Consider the following 19,521-nt stretch of genomic DNA (forward strand, 5'->3'; position numbering starts at 1 on the left):
TATGCAGTTACTCATTTTTCCTGGCTGTTGTGGAATAAATAAACAGGTGCATGTTTACACTTGAGTCAACTGGGTGTGCCTCACAATATTGAAAAAGCAAAGCCATACTAAATGGAAAGCTCTGACTGTTCTAGCTCTTGGCTTATTATGCATGCTGACTACTTCATTTGTACTGTATTAATTTCTAACACTGTAAAATCAATACGCATGGAGAAGAAAGGGTTTGCAGGGAAAAGAAGGATGGTTATATTACCTAGACACAGGAACTGCCATATGGGATCAGATCAGAAGTCCGTTTATCTTGTTATCTTCTCCCTGCCATTGGTCTGTAGGGGATTTTCAGGGGGAAGAACATAAAAAAACATGGCATATATGAATTCTCCCCTAGAATATCTCTTATTTTCCAGAAATAAGTCATGGAGAATCTTCCTTTACTCCTTCAGCTGAGAACTGTAAGTGTATTATAGTGTTTAATAGGACAAACGGAGCTATGCCCTGTTAACTTATTTAACCCCTTATGAACTTACCCAGGCTTTTGGCTGCCACGACGTTTTATGGCCATAAGTCTCACAACTTAATTATGTGTAATGTGGTCATCATATGTCCTTGTGAACCTGCTGTCTGATGGCTTCTTTGGACATCCCTTGCTTCCATTATTTTTGAGAGAGAGCTCGTAGTTGTTTCGTGCAGATCTGCTGTCTCCATAACGTTCACATAAGCATATATTCTCTCATTCATTTATTTTCCAAGTTGAAGACTCACATTTTATGTAATTTCTCCTTTCAGGCAGATTTGTCCCCAGCTCTTCTTATTCTATATTCTTTTTGAGGTGGAGTAATGTGTATTAGATCAGAGTTTCCCACTGTAAGAACACATCTGCAAATGTCATGATATTTTCTAGTCTGTCTCTCCGTTCCTTTAAAAAAAAAAAATCCTAACGCACTGTTAAATGTTGCAAAAAAGTGACTTGGGCCTTTGCGAAGCAGAGATAAATTTACTTCAGATGACTAAGTGCCACATGTATTATATTTTCACAAAATTGTCTTTGAAGGTGTAGAGTGTTGCTGTGAGGAAACAGCCACAGTGCAATCTCCTCCAAGTTTATGTCTTAAACTTTGCTGAGTGAAAGTTCAGTATCTGTAGTTTGAGAGTACTGCTGTAAACCAGGCTACTTTTCCTTGGCTACTGACTATGAACTAAGCATGCTCAGGCCAGGAACCTCTTTTCAGCTTTTCCAAGTTAACTGATGTGTAATATAGTAAATTATAATTAGAGAAAGGGATGTTTTTCCTGATAATAAATGTCACTGGGAAACAAAAGGGTTGCATTTCAAAAACCATTCTTTTGAGAGATATTCAGATATGTTGGCACAGAAAAGCAGAAATTTATGTGTTTTATTATTTTTTTTACTATGAAATTCCTTCCTTTGTGATGATTTTCTCAGTGGTTCAAAATGCAACCTGGTAAATGCAACTGATTGCATTTCTACTGGCCATTTCGGTGGTCCGCATGCTGTACCTTGGCTTGTCAACTCTTTGTAATCAGATTCCAGACGCTTTTTCCTTGTTTCCTCCTTTTGAGTTTCGGTGATACAACACACTTTTGTACATACTTGTCACAGGACACTGTGCTTTCAGTGTGAGACTGCACAACCTACCCTGAGCAACTCTCCTAAATACAGAAATAATTAGCTATGTAATGCACTGTCATAACAAAATTGTGGTTTACACCAACTATGTTTATCATGCAAGTATACTACCTTCAAGTTTTTCCCACACAGTGAAATGTTCTATTGCATCATTTCTTGTCTTCAAAGAAGTGAAACCTCCACAGCTAACAGTGATCAACCACCGCCCCCCAGAACAAGGCAATGTTTTCGAGCCTAAAACAACTTAATCGGTCATTGTTCAGACAAGTACAAACATACTTGAAACTGAAAACTCTGTGCAGGCTACAGAGAGATCACAAACAGAAGCACAAAGACAGAACAGGGTAGAAAGGAAAGTTAGAACAGCACACTTTTCAGCTTTCAGAAGCAATGTACTCATTTTAAATTAATCATTTGCACAAGCACCCTCATGTTAGCTTTGAATTATCTCTAGCAATTAAGGTGACACAGAATGGAACCACAGCATGCTCTGAAACCTGCTGGAAGAGGAGGAAGAAATACCTTCATCAGTAGAAATACTACTGTTAGCCATAACGCCTGCTAACAACCGTTAAAGTTATCTTGGATGTGTTTACATGAAATGCAGAGAATGCAGTATAGATTTACCTAGTGCAGGTACTCTGAATACTCAGTGTAAAGTGTCAAGTGCACTACATGAATACAAAATAAACGTAGTCTGTGTTTGCTATGGTTAAACAGTCTGAGCTTCCCAAAATCAGGGACCCCAGAAAGCTGGAGTTAATGAGGAATAGGCTATGTTTGTCACTAGAGGCATGAACAATGGCTTTCTGCTGTTTACAGGCTAAATGGTCTGATTGTTTTTAAATCATTCCTCTCTGCTGGACCCTCTCAGCCCCCAGCATTTTACCTGTGGAAATGAAGGCATTACATTTAAGGAAGGATTAGGTATGAATGGGCCACACTGACAATAAGCAAAGGTATAAAAAGAACTGACAGTCTGAGCTCTCTTTTGCAAGACATATGCAACAACTGTCTCAGCATAGTGTTCCAGTCCTAAAAAGATGCTATATTGATTTTTGCTAAAGAAAAAGAAGAAAAACTTTGGAGCGAAAGGAAACACTTTGGATGGAGAAGGTATGTGGCTTAGTTATCTCAGACTGCACACTTTACAATTGCTTTTCGGAATGACATATATGACCCTAAAGTGAGAAAGCTTATTTAAAGAACTGGTGATCTCCTCACTTCTATTGCAACACACAGTTTTAAAAATTGTTTAAAAATATAGTTCACAGAATCCAAAGCAAAGTAATCAGTATGTGTATGGTTATTTTTCTGGAGTAATAAATAAGAAAACAGTATATAACAGACTCTATTTGCTAAGGAATTCCTTTTCCAGTGCAGGTATAGCATTACCAATATTAATCACACAGATGACTGATTACGGGAGCGAGTACTCCCAGATATGAATTCTCTAAGATTTCAGAGAGTATTCCACTTTGACTGCATTTCCAGAAATATTTTACTTATCCTTGCCAATGATGACAAAAAGTGATTTACTTGAGAAAAACGTATTATGTAATAAAACCAATGACATTTAATCTCAGTTTTAGCATCTAATTTTTATGCTGTGTCCAACATTGCAATACTAGAAACACTTCTCTTTTTTTAAAACAATTGTCAATTAAAGCAACAGGTAAATAAAAGCATAGCTGTTTTCTTTCATAAACATATTTAGAAACTAGGCCTTGTAATGCTATTTTTGAAATTGCCACATTCACCAAGCACCTTAAGTTATTAATAGCTTGTCTGCCTCTGGCATGAAAAACCATCTTGTTGAATTAAAGTAATCCTTGTATTCTTAGACTCCAAAACTATAAATGTTAGCAGGGAAAAAATTAAATAACAACAAAAAAAGTACACAAAAGGGAATAGATTAATTCTGATGCCGTCCCTACGAAGTTATCATGTTAAAGAATATATATAAAGCATAGACCCAACAATATATGATTTTGACACAGAACATGCATTTTTTTGTAAGGTTTTTGCATGGTTCTCTGCACCGGGAGAAACTGCAGGACATGTATATACAGGAATATGGATTCCCTGTCAGGGACTAAGTACCTCAAAGTCAGGCATTATCTCACCTAGCTCCTCTGCTGGCTCAGACATCAGGGCCAGATTCAGATGGCCTCATTCAAAATGACATTAACTTCCAGAGCACTAATGGAGTTTCTCTAACTCGGTGGGATGATGTGTGGTGGGGCATTAACACTTGTGAGGCATCAATATGCTCAGGGAGCCTTAAAAAGGTGCTGAACTTTCTAAGCAAGCACAAGTGACAGGCAGAGGAACCTCGAGGCAACAACTGCCAGTTGTTAAAGTGCTGATTCTTTCATGTGTTACAGTGCAAAACAGTGAAAACGGAACATTATTTAAATTAATAAAAAAATGCACCACAGACACCATATCACTAAGAAAGCCAGTAACTTTACTGATTTGTCTGCAAAATACAAATTATACCTTATTTCCAGCAGGAGAATCTTTTGAAATTTTCCCATTTTTGTTCACTACAGACAGCTGAATTAAGTCCCTTGAGATACACAGATGTGGTTTAACTTAGTTATAACATCTTGTCATCTAGTGGCGACAAAGTCCAGCTTATGCCGCTGTGAGCCTCTACTTTAATATTTGTTGCAAATGCTTGTATGCTCCCATTTACAAGCTATTTTGTTATCACCATTGTTTTATGGAAGCAAATCCCCATGAAAGAGAAGAAAAAAAGAAAAAAAGGATACAACAAACCATCTGAAGCAATCCAAGTGTAATGCCTGCGGTAACCCAGGTCTAATATTAGTTACTCCACAAAAGACTCTGGTACTGCATTTTTTACTTTTTTTTAAATGAGTTACTTAACTGACCTTTTTTGAATCAAACTGAGGTACGGATCAGTCTGAGGTATGAGCAGGGAAGGTAGAAATGCAACACCTGATTATGAAAATAATCCAACAGATACTTTTGATGCAGAAGGTCTGTGGCTCAAAGCTTGGATTGCTCCACATCTTTGGTTAAAATATATTAACAAAAGCCTTTTATTACATCTACAGTCTGAAGCATTCTAACAGACACCAATGTTCCATCAGTCCTTCAAGAGACCTGTAGTGGCAGGAAATTAATGCCATATAACTGACGACATCACAGCAGATGGCACAAACAGGAACAGATGAAGTATGCCATGTTTAGGCAACAGCCTTTATTGAGGTTTCAAGTGGCTTTTAAAAAATTACAAAGCATTTACCTTCAAGGCGAAGGAAGAAGGAAAACAAAACAGCTCTGTTAGGACTATAGATAAAAGAGGGTATATAGGATAACACATACAATACAAAAGGGTTGACATCCTTGAAAACAGTCTATGAGTTCTTTTATTCTTACGCTAGCTTTACCTGAAAAAGATCTGAGGACAACAGATATTTTTATATTATTCATTAAAAACTGCTAAATTCCTCTTCTGGGAAAAATATAAGCCATTTTGTTATAAAACACAACTTCTGAAAAACACTGAAATGACAAAAGCTTTACTGCGAATGGCTCAATGCATACAATATACAGGTTGTGCAGATAGGGTATATCATATAATTGTCACCAGCAATTAAACACTAACTGACAACACCTTTTAATAGAGGTTAGCTTAGCTATAACAATACTTGCAGATGTCTAGAATGCCACTTCAGGTGTTTGAACTTACAATTAAGAATGTTGCCTAAAACATTATATAGCATGGGTTAAGGTAAAGTAAATGTTAATACTCTTTCAGGGCTCTGCCCCAAACTCCTTAAATACAAAGGAATCACACAATAAACCCAAATTAGCTTTGCAAATACAATAAATGGTAAGGTACAGATAAAGGAACAAGAAAGGTAGACAGTTATAGTTTACAGAAAGTGACTTCACAATCAAAGTTGTGCTTCTTATCATTAGATCAGTTTGCAAATATGCATTATCCCCCACAATTTTGCCAGTATAAGTTAGTTGCCCTCTGCAGCAGGAACAAGAGGGACGACTGGCATTTATTTTCACGTGATTCTGTTCTACTTGTGTTTATACAAAAATCACTGTCAGAGTTAATATAAATTGCCCAGGCAATACTTTTCACGCTACTTTCTGCTTATTTACTTGCAGTAATATATTACACTGCATCTTCGTTAAATACGGTATCTTTCCTTTTTCATGCGTTGCTGAGGCAAATCGCAAGGTAAACTATTAATATGGCTATTCTTCATATATCAATAGACCAAATCCCCTTCCCCACTGACAAGTTTCTACTACAATACTGATAAAGTTGTATTTTTTCTTGAAATGACAAGGTACATTTGTGATATATTTGCATATTTTTGACACACCAAAGTTTAAAATTCTCAGAAGAGAATATGAGTATAGGTTCATCTGAAGGTGAAGAAAGTGGTTTCAAAAACAGTTTTTTTGTGTTTTAAAATTAATTATGGGCCCCATTTTACCTTTTTTTTTGTTTTGTTTTGTGTTTTTGTGGTTTTTTTTTGGCTTTTTTTGTGTTTTTTTTTAAACATGCGTATCTTTTTCTTTACCCTGCAGATTGCTACACAAGATAAGATGGATGCATTAGTAGCACAGTACTCTGCTTAAAGAGTTTCCAGATTATGCACTAGCCCCTGCACGGCTGAAAGTGCCTGTAAGGCAGGCTTCTATAAAGTCATGATAAGTGAAAAGCGTATGTCCTAATGCATACTGTAGTCTGTTCATCATTCTCTACTACAGAGAGGTACACTCTATCATTGAGCAGTGCACAGCAACTGCATGTATCGGTGGGAAACAGAGTGTGGATTTCCCTTAACAAAATGTTCTGTGTTGATATTTAGCTGTCACAGCTGTATCCTTCATCATAGTGTCAGTGTATGTAGGTGAGAGTTGGAAAGTCTCTTGGAAAAAGGAGAAATAGTACAGTTTTACTATGGCACTAATATTTTGCTTAAACACTTTTTCCCTTCAACAGAAAGGTTAAACCGAAACATTTGAATATACCATTTTCTTCTAATAAACAAGAGGGACAAAGAGGGACTTAAAGAGATGATACATTCCCTCTGGTCAAGCTATTTTAGTCAAAGGAACAATATGAGGCAGGAGAAAACGTGGATGCTATATGCTGAAGCAAATCTTGCTCAGGTGCCAATACACAGGGAGCATTGTTCAACAATCTGCCCACTGTGAGACGACGTGACCACAGAGGTCCGTGAGAACCAGGGACCTGATGGCCAATATTGGCTGTGTAAGATCAATCGACTTCTGAGTGGTCCTTTAATTGATGATCTCTCTAGGAGTTTTACATCTGTGAGAGAGGGGAGTAATCTTTATAAAAGGCATGTTCATGCCGATCCCTCCCTTTAACTCTCCCTACTGCTTCTGCAAATATTCACCTGCACTCACGTAACTGACAGCCGTTAGAGCTGTACATCCAATTCTGACAGGCAGAATACCAGCTTCATTAATGAGAAAGGGCCAAGTTATGCCACTTTGTCATTTAACCCATGGAAAACTACAAGATACGCAGGACATTAAGTAACAGAAGGGCCCTTAACTTGTTACAATGCACAAAACAGCATGAAAGAACTAATCAGTATATACAATGGATCGCAGTTCACCCAACTGATTGTAAAATGCTGTATTAAAATGATTTAAGTTGTTACACCATGGGTAAATTCTAACTTTTTACAGATCAGTCTTTCAACAGCTGACTTCGATCTGTAAAATGTATACCCAGTAAAAGAAAAACTGAAAGAAAATAGTTAAATGTGCAACTGCACAAATATAATTCCCCACTATTAAGATAACAAAAACTTTTGCTATTACCATAATTATTATATATATTAGAAAGCTATACACAAGCATGTTAATTTCACAGATTTTTTTAAAAGATTCTTAATATTTTATATAATTAGAAATACACATTTCAAAAACAAAACTTCTGCAAAGAGAAAACAGTTATCTTGGTTAGCAAAGCATGGAGTTCTTCATGGCTTAGGGTAGTGCTTTCTATACAAAAAGTCCTTTTTGTTTGTTTCTTCAGGACTGTTTAAAAGATTAGCGAAGCTATCAAGGAAAAAAGAACACATTTTGGCTTAAGGAAACTACAAAAGCCACAAATGCTTTGCAAACTCTGTCTTACTTTTTAATATGAAAATAAGCAAAATGTAATGTACATATTTTTATATTTTTTTTTATTTAATAAGTGATGCAGACCCAGAATTTTTAAAATTAAATATGTTAGCCCTCGAACTCAACATTTTTACAAGTATGGTCCTCTTTAAATGTTTTGATCCTTTTTAACTGAGTGCCATACTCTAATGATATGCCTGCATGTTTGTGAGCATTTTCGGTATGTTAGGTGACCCAGTCTCTTTTTAGCATCAATTCATGGCCACCCAACTGCTGGGTCTGTCAAAACATCTGTACATTTCCTATATGTTGCATAACAGCTGCTTTCTCTCTCAGTAAAGATCTGCCATTTCTGGCAAACGTTTTCCTTTTGTCTATTTACATGTAAATAACGTTGAACCTGCAACATGACACTATCTATTGTAACATACATTTTGCAAGGGAGCACAACAGTGAAAAGAAGTTAGCCTTAAAATCTATTTTGTACAAGTGTTCTGTTGTACAACTCAAGTGCTAAGCTTATCTCAGCATTTCTGTTTATCCTTATACTGTATCACTGAGGCAATTTAAAAGTACTTTTACAAAACAGAGTACCTGACTTTTTTTTTTTTCCACACACAGCACATATAATGCATATCGACCCCCCCTCCCCCATTAAGGTATAGCACACACACACTGCAAGAAAAAAAAACTAATAGGTAATAATGTTATCATGTCGCCCATCCTTCAGAGAGCCGCATGCGCTTGACAGAGGGGCTTTCCCTTTCGTCCGGCGAAGGTCTGGTGAGTCCAATGGGGGAGTGGAATTCGTTCCGGTGATCTTCTCGGTCACTTCCATCGTAGGAACTGCTACAGCTGCTCAAACTGTCAACAGGAGATCTCCCCGCCTCATGGCGCGTGTGCTGTGGGTATCTCGAGGGTGTGGTGGTACGGTCTCTAGGAGGAGAAACAGGTTCTGACTTGATGTTGAGGCTTTGAGTAGAAGGCAGGGAGAGATTTGTACTCTGAGATAAATGAGTGCTAGTGCAAGCTCTGTAGGAGGAAAGGAAACCCAGTTACAGACGGAGGAGGCATGGAGCCCCCAGATATGCACAAACACTCACACAAAACACCAGTGTAAAGGCTCACACAGGACCAGCGTGTGCAGAGAGCACGAGGACTGTTTTCTGGGCAGAATTCACAAATTCAAAGAGATGAAAGCATCACAACAAATGTGGTTGGCTTGAGTGGGACATGCCCTCAGTTTGAAAGGAGGTCTCGCTTTCAATCTCTCTCTCTTCTTTTTTTGACTCAAGCGTCACAACAAATTTTGGAAGGCGAGCCTTTGCACTGTTGGAACCACCTGCAGGTTTCTTTATAACTAATGCTTGTGTGTGTGTATGCACCGGCTAAGACAGGGGAGGCATGGACTTTCTGCTGGGGTTAATCCAATTAATTTGAATCCACCCAACTATTTTTATCGCTGTTCATTTTGACATGTGACTTCAGATGCAAAACAGAAAAAAAAATCTGGGCCAGGTACGTTTTATACCTTTCAGAATAGAGTTGAAATTACTGGTCCTAGGACATTAATAAAATACCACAGCCAGGCAAGGATTTAGATATGATTTTATGGTCTAAATCTATGAATTCATAATTCAATCCAGAATGCTTTTGAATAAACTACCAAAGAGAAGCTGAAGAGTAGTGGAAGATGTCACAGGATTGTACTGTTTGCCTGTAGGAGAGCCCAGCTCAGAGGATGCTCCTAGCATCAAGAGAAACTGCTATGCTAAAACTATGCTAAAACTTTTTCAAAGGCAAGGTATATAACTATTCTAAGTTCATTTTCTTTATGTGCATTTTTGTGGGCAGGTAGTGGCAGAGGAAAGCTGAAACAGGCAGGGAGGAGAGTGAATACTGAGAATGTGCTTTATCTCTATGGGAGAAATGAGATCACTTGCATCTGCAGGATGTTTTGTACAAAAGCACCACCTCCTGGTAAAACCTGACTTTTCTCTTCGTTATTAAAATAGAGTTCTCAACATGCAGTTCCCATTATGTTCCACTTCAGGGACCATTTGCTAGGCTGAAGTTAGTGTTTAACCCCAGAGACACAGTTTCAAGGTTTCTACTTGTGAGTATTTATACAGGGGGAGACTGAAAGCAGCAGGGGCAACAGACCACTTGGCCTCACAAGATTTTTAACCCAAAGGGATGTGCAGGCATTTTTACTGCAAGCAGAAGAAATATTGGGATTTGGAAGTAATTTTTAAGCATATAGAAGAAACAGTTAAGTTTAAATGTGGTCTTTTCGTTTATTGAAATATTCCACTTTTCCTGATATCTCATCAACTGGGAGTTGAGCTTTACTTAAGCAACATTTACTGCTACTTTGATGAAAGACAAAATGTTGTTTTCTTTTCTTCTGACAGATTTAAAGTGGAACTATATGGCTTCAGTATTGAATGATACTAGCTGCTTTTATCAGGAATTATTGCAGTCTTTAATAATGGATGGATCTTGTTAGAAAACAGAGAAAAGAGGTTGTTCTACCTCCAATTGCTTTTATCTACCTTTCATTCCTATACAGATGAATGTGCCAAATTTGCAGCGATCCCTTTCATAACTCACAGAGTTTGTGAGTAATAGCCCTCACAGCAGAAAATATAGGTGTTTTTTATTTTTTTTGCAAAGAGGACATTTTCTTTGCTTTTGTAACCATTAAATTAACACATATAAGAAACTGTAAATATCAGACTTCATCATTCCAATTTAGTGAAATATTCCACTCTTTTACTGAAAACTTGTTGAAAAGAATCCAACAAGAATCAAAAACACATTCCTGTTTTTTTGTTTGTTTGTTTGTTTTGGCTTTTTTTTTTTGCTTTTCATTTCCAGTGACTTTATTTTTCTGTTGCTTAGGAGATGCTAGGACTTCACCTGGGAAAACAGGCTGCTAGTTCAGCATGTATGATAAGACTACATATGATTTTAGATGCCAAGCTTATAGCTAAACCTGAAAGTCCTGTAAAAAATGATGGTGGAGCCTGGGGATTTGATTTAGAAGTGTTTGATATGAGCAGATGACATGCTGCTTTGCAAAGCTGGGGACAGCTAAAAAACCCGTGCTAGTTAAAAACAACCATATTCAGTCAAATTTGTTCACATGGAACATACTTGCATTCTATTGTGTGACAGCCCCCAAAGGAACAAATCTAGAGGGATAAGCTGCATTTTCAATGAAATACAGCTAGCATTGCTATACTGCAATGTTGCTTTTTTAATAGTGTTTCAGAAGTGAGTAAGAGAATGCATCTCTATACACTTTTCTTTGTGATTCATCAGCAGGGTTATGTAAATACCTGGCATACAAATTTGTGGCAGTTGCTACAGGTTGATCTGCATTTTGAACACTTTTTTGTAAATTGAAAAAAGGTTAAGAAGTCATTTTGGCAGGTCAGGACTAAATTTTTGAGGTCTAAAACAATATAAATAAATTAAAGCAATTCTTTTGAGTCCTCATTCACTTTTTTTCCTTTTAAAATATAGTCTTTTTCTGCTAAACTATTTCTGAATTTTAATATCTGGTTTTTGGTGACTATAATTTACATTATTTCATTAAAATTTTCTGAAACATTTTAACGAGAATCTCATGTATGCTAAAATGGTCAATTACAAGGGAAACCTACTGTTACACATAGATGTGAATGGTGAATACTTGGGTGCAGTCTTTAGACCCATATTCTAAACAGGGGATTGACCCCTATTTAGAATAGACGCTGTATTACAAAAAATGAGAATTCTGTCTGCTACAAAATGATTTCTTTTCGTGTATGTGTTTGTAGAAACAGCTGTTGGGATCTATATGTATCAATGTATACTTTACACTGTTGCTTCATATAATTACATATGAATTATATAATTAATTTTGGTCCAGGCATGCTGTATTTTCATCTTTTGAAACCTACACTAAGTTCACTGGAAAATCAACAGGTTTTGAATATGGAAAATCCACAGAGAAAATAAAGCAAATGACTTCAAAGACTTGTGTATAATTCTAAGCACTCAGTCGGTGCCATGCAGTCCACTCATGTTGACATAATCACCTTTTTCCATATATTGTATGAAAAAATTCCATTTTATGGAGACAATGAAGAAAATTAATGTTTTAATTTTACACAGCAGTTCCTATTGAGACCAGTAGAGTGAAAATATGATGTTGATTTAGAATACAACACCCATATGGGAGAAATGCAGGTTCCTATCTGGGTTCAACACGGAACAACTACACAGCTCTGCTGTGCAAAAGGTGGGCAGCAAGTCAGCATGCAACTAGCTTGCAGGTGGGTTTAGTTCTTGCTGATGCCAGTGAGATCATTTCTGTGTGTGTCTCCATCTATTCGAATCTCCAACTGATATGGAAGCCCAGCATGCACAGAGAGAAGTGCAGGTCTGAGGGGATGATAAGTGAGGACATGAACACGCACCAGATAGGTTTTTACAGAGGGAGAAAGTGGTCTACTGAAGGAAGAAAGAGCCTCACATACCTTTTCTTTTATGCCCACACTTGCTTCTCTAAATTAGTTTACTTCCTCACTTCATATATTTTTTTCCCCATAAATACATATAAGGAACCATTGAGAATTCACTGCAAAATTTAGTTATGTAGCTTTAGTTATGTGCTAGTCTGTAACTAGGAGAATAGAGGATATTTTTTGACTTGCTAGCAATGCAACCTTCCTCCCTCCTCTCTGTTTTTGTTTTAGGTAAAAGCAAAGGTTTTTTTTTTTGTATTTTTTGATCAATGTAAAAGCAGAATGAGTATTTCTGTGTGAAGATATTTTGATTAGCTCTCACATGTTAAGGTCTACACTTTAAAAATAAATTTTTAAATGAAGAATAATATGAAACTGAATCACTGGAACATCTTATTTACAATGGTGGCATAAGAAAAAAGGCTCAATCCTAAATATATAAAGCTTTTATTCAAAACAAGGAAGTTGGCAGAACTGATACAAAATCATGGGACATGATGTTACTGCACCTAAATTTTTCAGTAAAACTGGTTCAATGGAGAATATTTGCCCATATCTAGCTATGGCTATTACCTAATCAAAATTAATCGCTGCTAAGTAATAAGCTTGCTATGTAAGAATCAGAGAACAAGTCAACTGTATGCATGAATTTGGGCAATTTTTTGTTCAGGTGGGTAGAAGTTTGGAGAACTTCTTTTATGGAAACAATTATCTATACTGAAGATTCTTCAGATGAAATACTGTTCATATGTTTGCACTTATATTTTAGAAAAGTCAAAATTTCACCTGTGGATGATACTTAAGGAAGAAAAGATTCTTAGACGTGGAAATATGGATGAGAGAGGACATTTTCCATATAATGGACTTCTGCCTAAAAAATTTAGATCATTTATTTCAAAGTTTGGAATGGACTTCCCTTCTGCTTAGCAGCAATTAACTTCTGATAGACTCTTTGGTCCATGTGAAATAAGCAGTAACCCTCTCTGTAAGAGACATTGCAGTAATATTCAGACAAAATCCCAAAGTTTTGGGAGGGATTGATTTTCAATAGAATTTGTGTGTATTTTTTCCAGATGTGGACGTAGTTAAAAGACCGTGAAAGTACAATTTTGCTTTTTAACCTAAAAAGTTGAAAAGTCTGACATGTTTTAATGTCCCAATCATAACAAAACAGACTCTAGATTGTTATCGTATTCACCAGTCTCAGCAAAGGCCAAAAGCTGTGCAGACAGGGAAAGCGAGCTACTCCCATGCCCTCAGGTATTTGCCCTCAAGCCCACTGGCACTAGTATTGTTGCAGAGTCAACATGAAGAGTTAAGAGTTAGGTTGTAGAGATCTTCTCCAATTATCTTAAAGATGGCTCTGACAGTGCTGCTGAAATTGTTGGTGACTTATTTGGAGCAAGCTAATACGTCTAACCATATCCTATTCTATTACTAACCATATTCTTCTGCCACACATTGAGGAAGCAGAGCTGGTTTTCACCTTTAGGCTTCGGTGAAAAACATAACCTGCTGGAAAACTAGGATGTCAGTTCCAGTAACTCTGTTTTCTCACAGGTCTTTACACCCTACTGTTACCAACAAACATCTCACAGTTGCCAAATCTTTCCAGTATATGAAATCACTCAGCGCAGCGATTTGGGTTGTCAAACCCTTTCTAGATGTATTTTCTCAAATACCTGGGGATGACCAAAATTTTGTGTGATTGTTTTAATCTTCTTGCAAATTCTAGCTCAGGTTGACATGGACTGAATATGTTCTCTATAATTTCAAGTTTTTCAAATAATCCAAAGGTTAGCACAGGTGCTTTTGCATGTAGAACTCAGTGACTAAAATAAAATAAAGAAATGCTTATGATTTTCTGCAGAGATAGAAGGCTTCTCCAGAACTGTCAGTGAAGCAGCTTTCATAGCTGAATTCATTTACAAATCACTGAAAGAATAATAATAAAAGTAGCAACTCAGAATGTATTCCACCAGCCACAGCCATTACACTTCGACATTCTGTGATATGAATTAGAAACAGATGACGATGTGTGACATATCTGAAAAGGCATGTAGTTAGTTTAGGATTTAATTTGTACTCTTTTGGTTAACCAAATAGCCTTATTACATTCTTTGGTACACCACTGAAGACAATCAGCTTATTGTAAGGCTATACATTGACATCTAATGTGAGTTTTCAATTTATTGGAGACTTTATGTCTTTAGTTGTACAGTTAGCCTGAATATTGCCCCAGAAACAGTGCAAACTCAAAAAGAAAATAGAATAAGCGTAAGAGAAAGATATTAAGACTATTTTTTCTAGTACAGCAACTATTTCAGTTGTATGTTTTTATGTCGTTAGTATCTATATATGCTTTTTTATATAGAAATGAAGTTTAAAAAATTTTTTATTCCTCTGAAACACTTGTATAGCTGTCCTTTAAAAACCCAAACCATCTATACATGGTAAAGAAATTACAGTAAATTACAAAGAGTGGTCAGATAAATTAGAAGGAGAATTTTGAAGTTTAAGCCACATTTATAGTATTAAATAGTTTCATATTATGTCAACCATCTTGCAAAGAAATTAGTGCATATGTGCAACAACTCTTTCTGGGGAAAAAAAAAAGGAGTTTACTTTTCAAATGCATGTGAATTAAATTTCTCACCATAAATACACTCCAGCTGTTTTCAGCTTCTATTTTTATAATGTAAACTTTTAAAATTCAAACATGTCTAGCCATACCTTAGGCTACATGTGGTATGCTGGTGAATGCCTACAGTCTTGCTCAATAGAAACTGCAGATACCAGGATTTTTGAAAATCATACTCTTAAAGTTCACTTCAATGAGCCAATAGGTTGCTTTTTCAAGAATGCATTAGGTGACTTCCCTGTGTGAATTTTCACACTTTTAAAAATCCTGAAATGATTTAGCAGTGTGCTTCACCAATCTTGATTAAATGTCTTGAAATTAGCCACTAGAGGGCATGAATACCTATCCTCCTCAACACAGGCAAATCACAATGAGTTTTGTGGGCTTATGGTTCTTAGGCCTAATTATGTTATTTGCTTGTAGAAAACATTTCCAAAGAAATGAAACTTGAATGTTAGAGCTGAGCAGAAGGGAGTATGTAATTATTATATAAGGTTAAGGCTTAATCTCAGGTCAAATCATTATGCCACTCTTACTTGGTTAAAAATATTTAGAAAAGTTTCAAGTTTACTGTAAATGTTTGTGCTATAGTAACTGGAAATAAAAAGCATAAATGGCAAAATACAGCAACTGCATAATGTAAGTGTTTAGTTTGGTCTTTAATAGTGAAATAAAATGCTATTTAAAGAAATAAAGAGTAAAACATGAACAGTAGTCTTTACTACACTACTGAGAAAATGTCATGGACACAGAATATTTCATTGTAGCTACCTAGCAAACTTTTCATTAAATACATAGTTCCAGTTTGGGGAAATGGAGATCTTAGACATAGTAAATATGTGCTGATATGTTGTCTTGATGTATTTCAGATTTGGGATTACTGCGGAGACTGAAGTCACTGTAGAATGATAAAACAAAGTAAACACTGCTTACCCCAATTGACTGAGGGCAGATGGTGGCATGTTATGTAGGTGTTGCTGTTGCCAGCCAGTCACAGAACCAAGATGAAGAGCACTGGCTGTATTAAACCCGGAGAGAGATGATATATCTGCACTACTCAGAGAATATTCTGGATTTGAAAACAGAAAAGACAATAATTGAAAGAGAATTAAAGAGGAAGCAATTAAAAAATAACTAGCATTGTAATTTTCACGTCACTTTATAAGCCTTTTAATTTTAATTACACTAATCACATTAAGTTGCAGCAGAAAAAGTAGACCTTCCTCTTCTCTCAACTCATTAACTTGGGAGCAAATAATGCACTAATAATTATTCTGCAATTTAGCAGGGCTTTTCTGGATCGGGAAGATCCAAAGCATTTTTAGCCTGTATACCCACCATAACTACAGATGCATTCTCACAGAGTCAAAGACTTGAAAAACACAATAATATTTTGGTTACAGTCTTCCTTGCAGAACCCAGCAGGCAGCCTATATCTGAACAACGCATGACTTCTCTAAGAGCATTGGATCTGTTCGCTAGCATGCTCTATACAGCAGCAATGTGCAATGGGAACTGGAAAGGATGTCTTGAGGCTTCATTTCTAGTCACTCCCAGGTAACTATGTGATAGCCCACAAAGTTATAGAACTCTGTTTTGAAGCCAGTGAAGCTGCTTGCTCCCACTACCCTCATGACTTTAGGAAAGTGCACTCAACTACATGAAATTGCCTATATTAGAGGACTAAGAAATGTCTTTTAAGTTACATTTTTTATTAAAGTCAATGAAATAAAGCTATCAAAACAGTCTTCCATTCGAACAAAATAGCTAACTTTTAAATAGATATGTCTCAAGTTAGTGACAGACACAGAATAAGTAAATGAAGTGCAAAAGCATATCAGCTATGAATTTTTCAGTTTCTCCCAACGAACATTAGCTTATTCATTAGAACTGAGATAGACATTTGTCAGCATCTTGCTCCCTCCCCCACCCTTTACATCCTGCACCCATACTTACCAGTACCATATGTTGTTGAGATGGCTGATGGGTATCCTCCCATCCCTTGCCCTGGTAGAGTAGGAGTTGCTACGGAAACCACTGGAGTAGCCAATGACTGAGCAGACTGGGAGTTATTTATCCTCTGATTCTTTTAAAGTAAGTAAAATAAACATATTATTGACTAGTTTTAAGTCAGTTGAGTGTAGTAGCTTTCTGGGTATGTTTTGTGCATGAGAAATACAGGCTGATTCAAATTTCTAGAAATTAATCATTTAACATGTGGCTTTTATGAACTCTGCAAACCCTATCATTTACAAGCCTTCAAGAGACCAGTTGTCACCATAGTAACCCATTACATCAGTATCTCCTAGGTAACTGAAGTAGTAACAAGTAAGATTGCTTTTATTGTGGGGAGAAGAACAGATCTTGTGAAAAACTAATGAAATATGTAAACTATATTCCCATCGTTTTCCTTTTCACTCAAATGAGAAAAAAAGCAAAAAAAAAAAGGCAAAAGAAACCCCCCCAGACCCAGCCCTACCGGATTTTATGCTTTGAAAGTGAGGGGCACCCCGAGACTGCTGAACACTGAGCTCTTACCAGCAGATGGTGCTCTGACTACTTCGTTTTTGTGCAATAAAACAAACTTCAAGAGTGTTAGGTAGCACAGCAGTTACACGCTTATCTTTAACTCCGCGGCACTAGATGTTGCACTGTAAAAATTGCACTAGAGAACTCTAATCCTGTGAGCGGCAGGATAAAATGACCAGAGAGCCACCAAAAAAATGTCATAAGGCTGTGCCATCTTCAACAGCACAACTTTATACGCTCTCAAAGCACCAGCAATGAGAAAGCTTTATTCTAGCATGCATCATTTGAATATGTGCAACAACTGCACCTGGCCTTCGATATTGCTAAATTAAAAATTATGATGACTTTTTTGTTCACAAAATAGTTATGGTAAAGTTTTCCATTTTATTTCAACAACACTTCACCTACACAAGTATCAATCATACAAAAGAACTGATTTTCTTTTCCTCGTTATTAAGATGAACATCACTACCACTTACCAGAAGCAGATCAACATCCTCAGACTGAGTGCATAGGAAAGGAGCATTAAAAATTAGTGAATATAAATATTTACCAGGATGCAGATTTCTAGCCTAGGGAATAGTTTCACCTGATAGGGGCAGCAAATTAAACACTTTCTGAGCATAGTTTGGAAAAATAACACTTCATAGATCTCCTCTTTGTCCTTCTAATGGGATGTTTGTTTCAACTGCGAGGACAACCTATCCAGCTTTCAGAACAAGACTTTCTCTAAGAATTCATTATTTCTTCCACAGCCCCAGTGGCTGCAGACTGTGTTGCTATACCTGGTTTCAGGAGACCTAGCCATTCACAGAATCCCTTAGAAAGTATCAGTTTTAAGGACCTTGGAATAAATCATTTGATGCAGACAGCTTGTCACTGCCTTGGTTGACTTTGAGCATTGCCCTGTAGGAGACTATTTGTTACTTATCCTCTCAGAAGGCAGCATCACATTTATGAAGGGTTTTAGTTTGATGCTCAAAGTTAATTTATTACGCGTCAAGCTGAAGTAGCCAACTTGGAAGTTGTTTTCATAGTGTCTGTTACATAATGGAAAAATGTGCTTATAGTGTCACTTAAATTTACCATCAAGATCCTTTTTAAATTAAACTCCCTTTTAATGTTAAATCACTCGTGAAAGATTTACTTGTAACCACTAACCAACTGCTGGAAGGGAACTGCGAGATACGCACACAACACCTTCACGATTCAACCTTCTAGCATAATAGCCCGCCTAAATTTTGTTAATCCTGGCAGGAGATGCTGCTGGCAGATCCTGGCAGTTTCATGCTGTTTTTTATCTGACTCTATCAATTTGCTACCTTTTATCATTACAAAATTTGGCCTTTGGAGCTCAGAGTGATACAGTTCAAATTAATTTATTTGTAGTTAACCTGTCATCTGCTCAGAGTCTGTGAGGCTAAATAATTAAGAAAAACATAGTAGGTTAGGAATACTCAGGGTTAAATCCAGCTTTTATAACAAATCCAGGAAAGGCTCTTCCAGCTACTAGGAAAGAGAGTGCAGAAATTTAGACTGTGCAGGACACAGTTCCTATTTTGCAACTCAGTAGAAAAAAGGGAGGAAGTAAATATGACTTCATAAAAGCAATCGAATAGGCTCTGCCTACATCCTCAGCTTGATGTCAAACCTTAAGGTTAGACAGAAAGACCAAACAAGCAAGAATGTGGAATGTTATTCTGCTGATTTTAGTTGCTTGAACAGCCCTTGAAATTCCTAAATCTCTCTTATCTGAAGGAGATAAAAAAAGCTTTGAAAATGCATTACCACTGATGGCATTGTATTCTTGCTGCCAGGTGGAATAAGCACACGGAGATCTGGTTTACGGTTGTTCATTCCCAAATTCATTGGAGGTGGAGATTTTGCTTGCATATTCTTGTTCAAGTTGCCAGGTGAGACCAGCAGACCTGGTGAGTTGCGGGGGTTGCCATATCCATTTCCTGTTTAGGTAAGAAAGGAAAAGGAAAAAAGAAAAGAAAAAAGAGAGAGAATGATTATAA

At 36.7% G+C, this 19,521-nt stretch overlaps 1 protein-coding gene across 14 annotated transcripts in view; it reads right to left on the reverse strand.

Annotated features, from left to right (window-relative positions):
- Positions 1-4,114: 4,114 nt before the first annotated feature.
- MEF2C (myocyte enhancer factor 2C) overlaps positions 4,115-19,521 on the reverse strand; it is a 141,990-nt gene continuing 126,583 nt past the window's right edge. For 12 of the 14 annotated variants that reach the window (XM_082336537.1, XM_082336532.1, XM_082336535.1 and 9 more), the window contains 4 exons: positions 19,289-19,461; positions 16,928-17,057; positions 15,905-16,040; positions 4,115-8,845 (listed from right to left, as the gene is read on the reverse strand). In XM_082336537.1, the coding sequence (XP_082192663.1) occupies positions 8,524-8,845; positions 15,905-16,040; positions 16,928-17,057; positions 19,289-19,461 (761 nt within the window). In that variant the 3' untranslated portion in view covers positions 4,115-8,523. The remainder of the gene's footprint in view (positions 8,846-15,904; positions 16,041-16,927; positions 17,058-19,288; positions 19,462-19,521) is intronic. The other 2 variants (XM_082336534.1, XM_082336533.1) reach the window with 1 other exon arrangement.

The sequence above is a fragment of the Platalea leucorodia genome (assembly GCF_965183815.1).
Source record: "Platalea leucorodia genome assembly, chromosome: Z".
NCBI lineage: Eukaryota > Metazoa > Chordata > Aves > Pelecaniformes > Threskiornithidae > Platalea > Platalea leucorodia.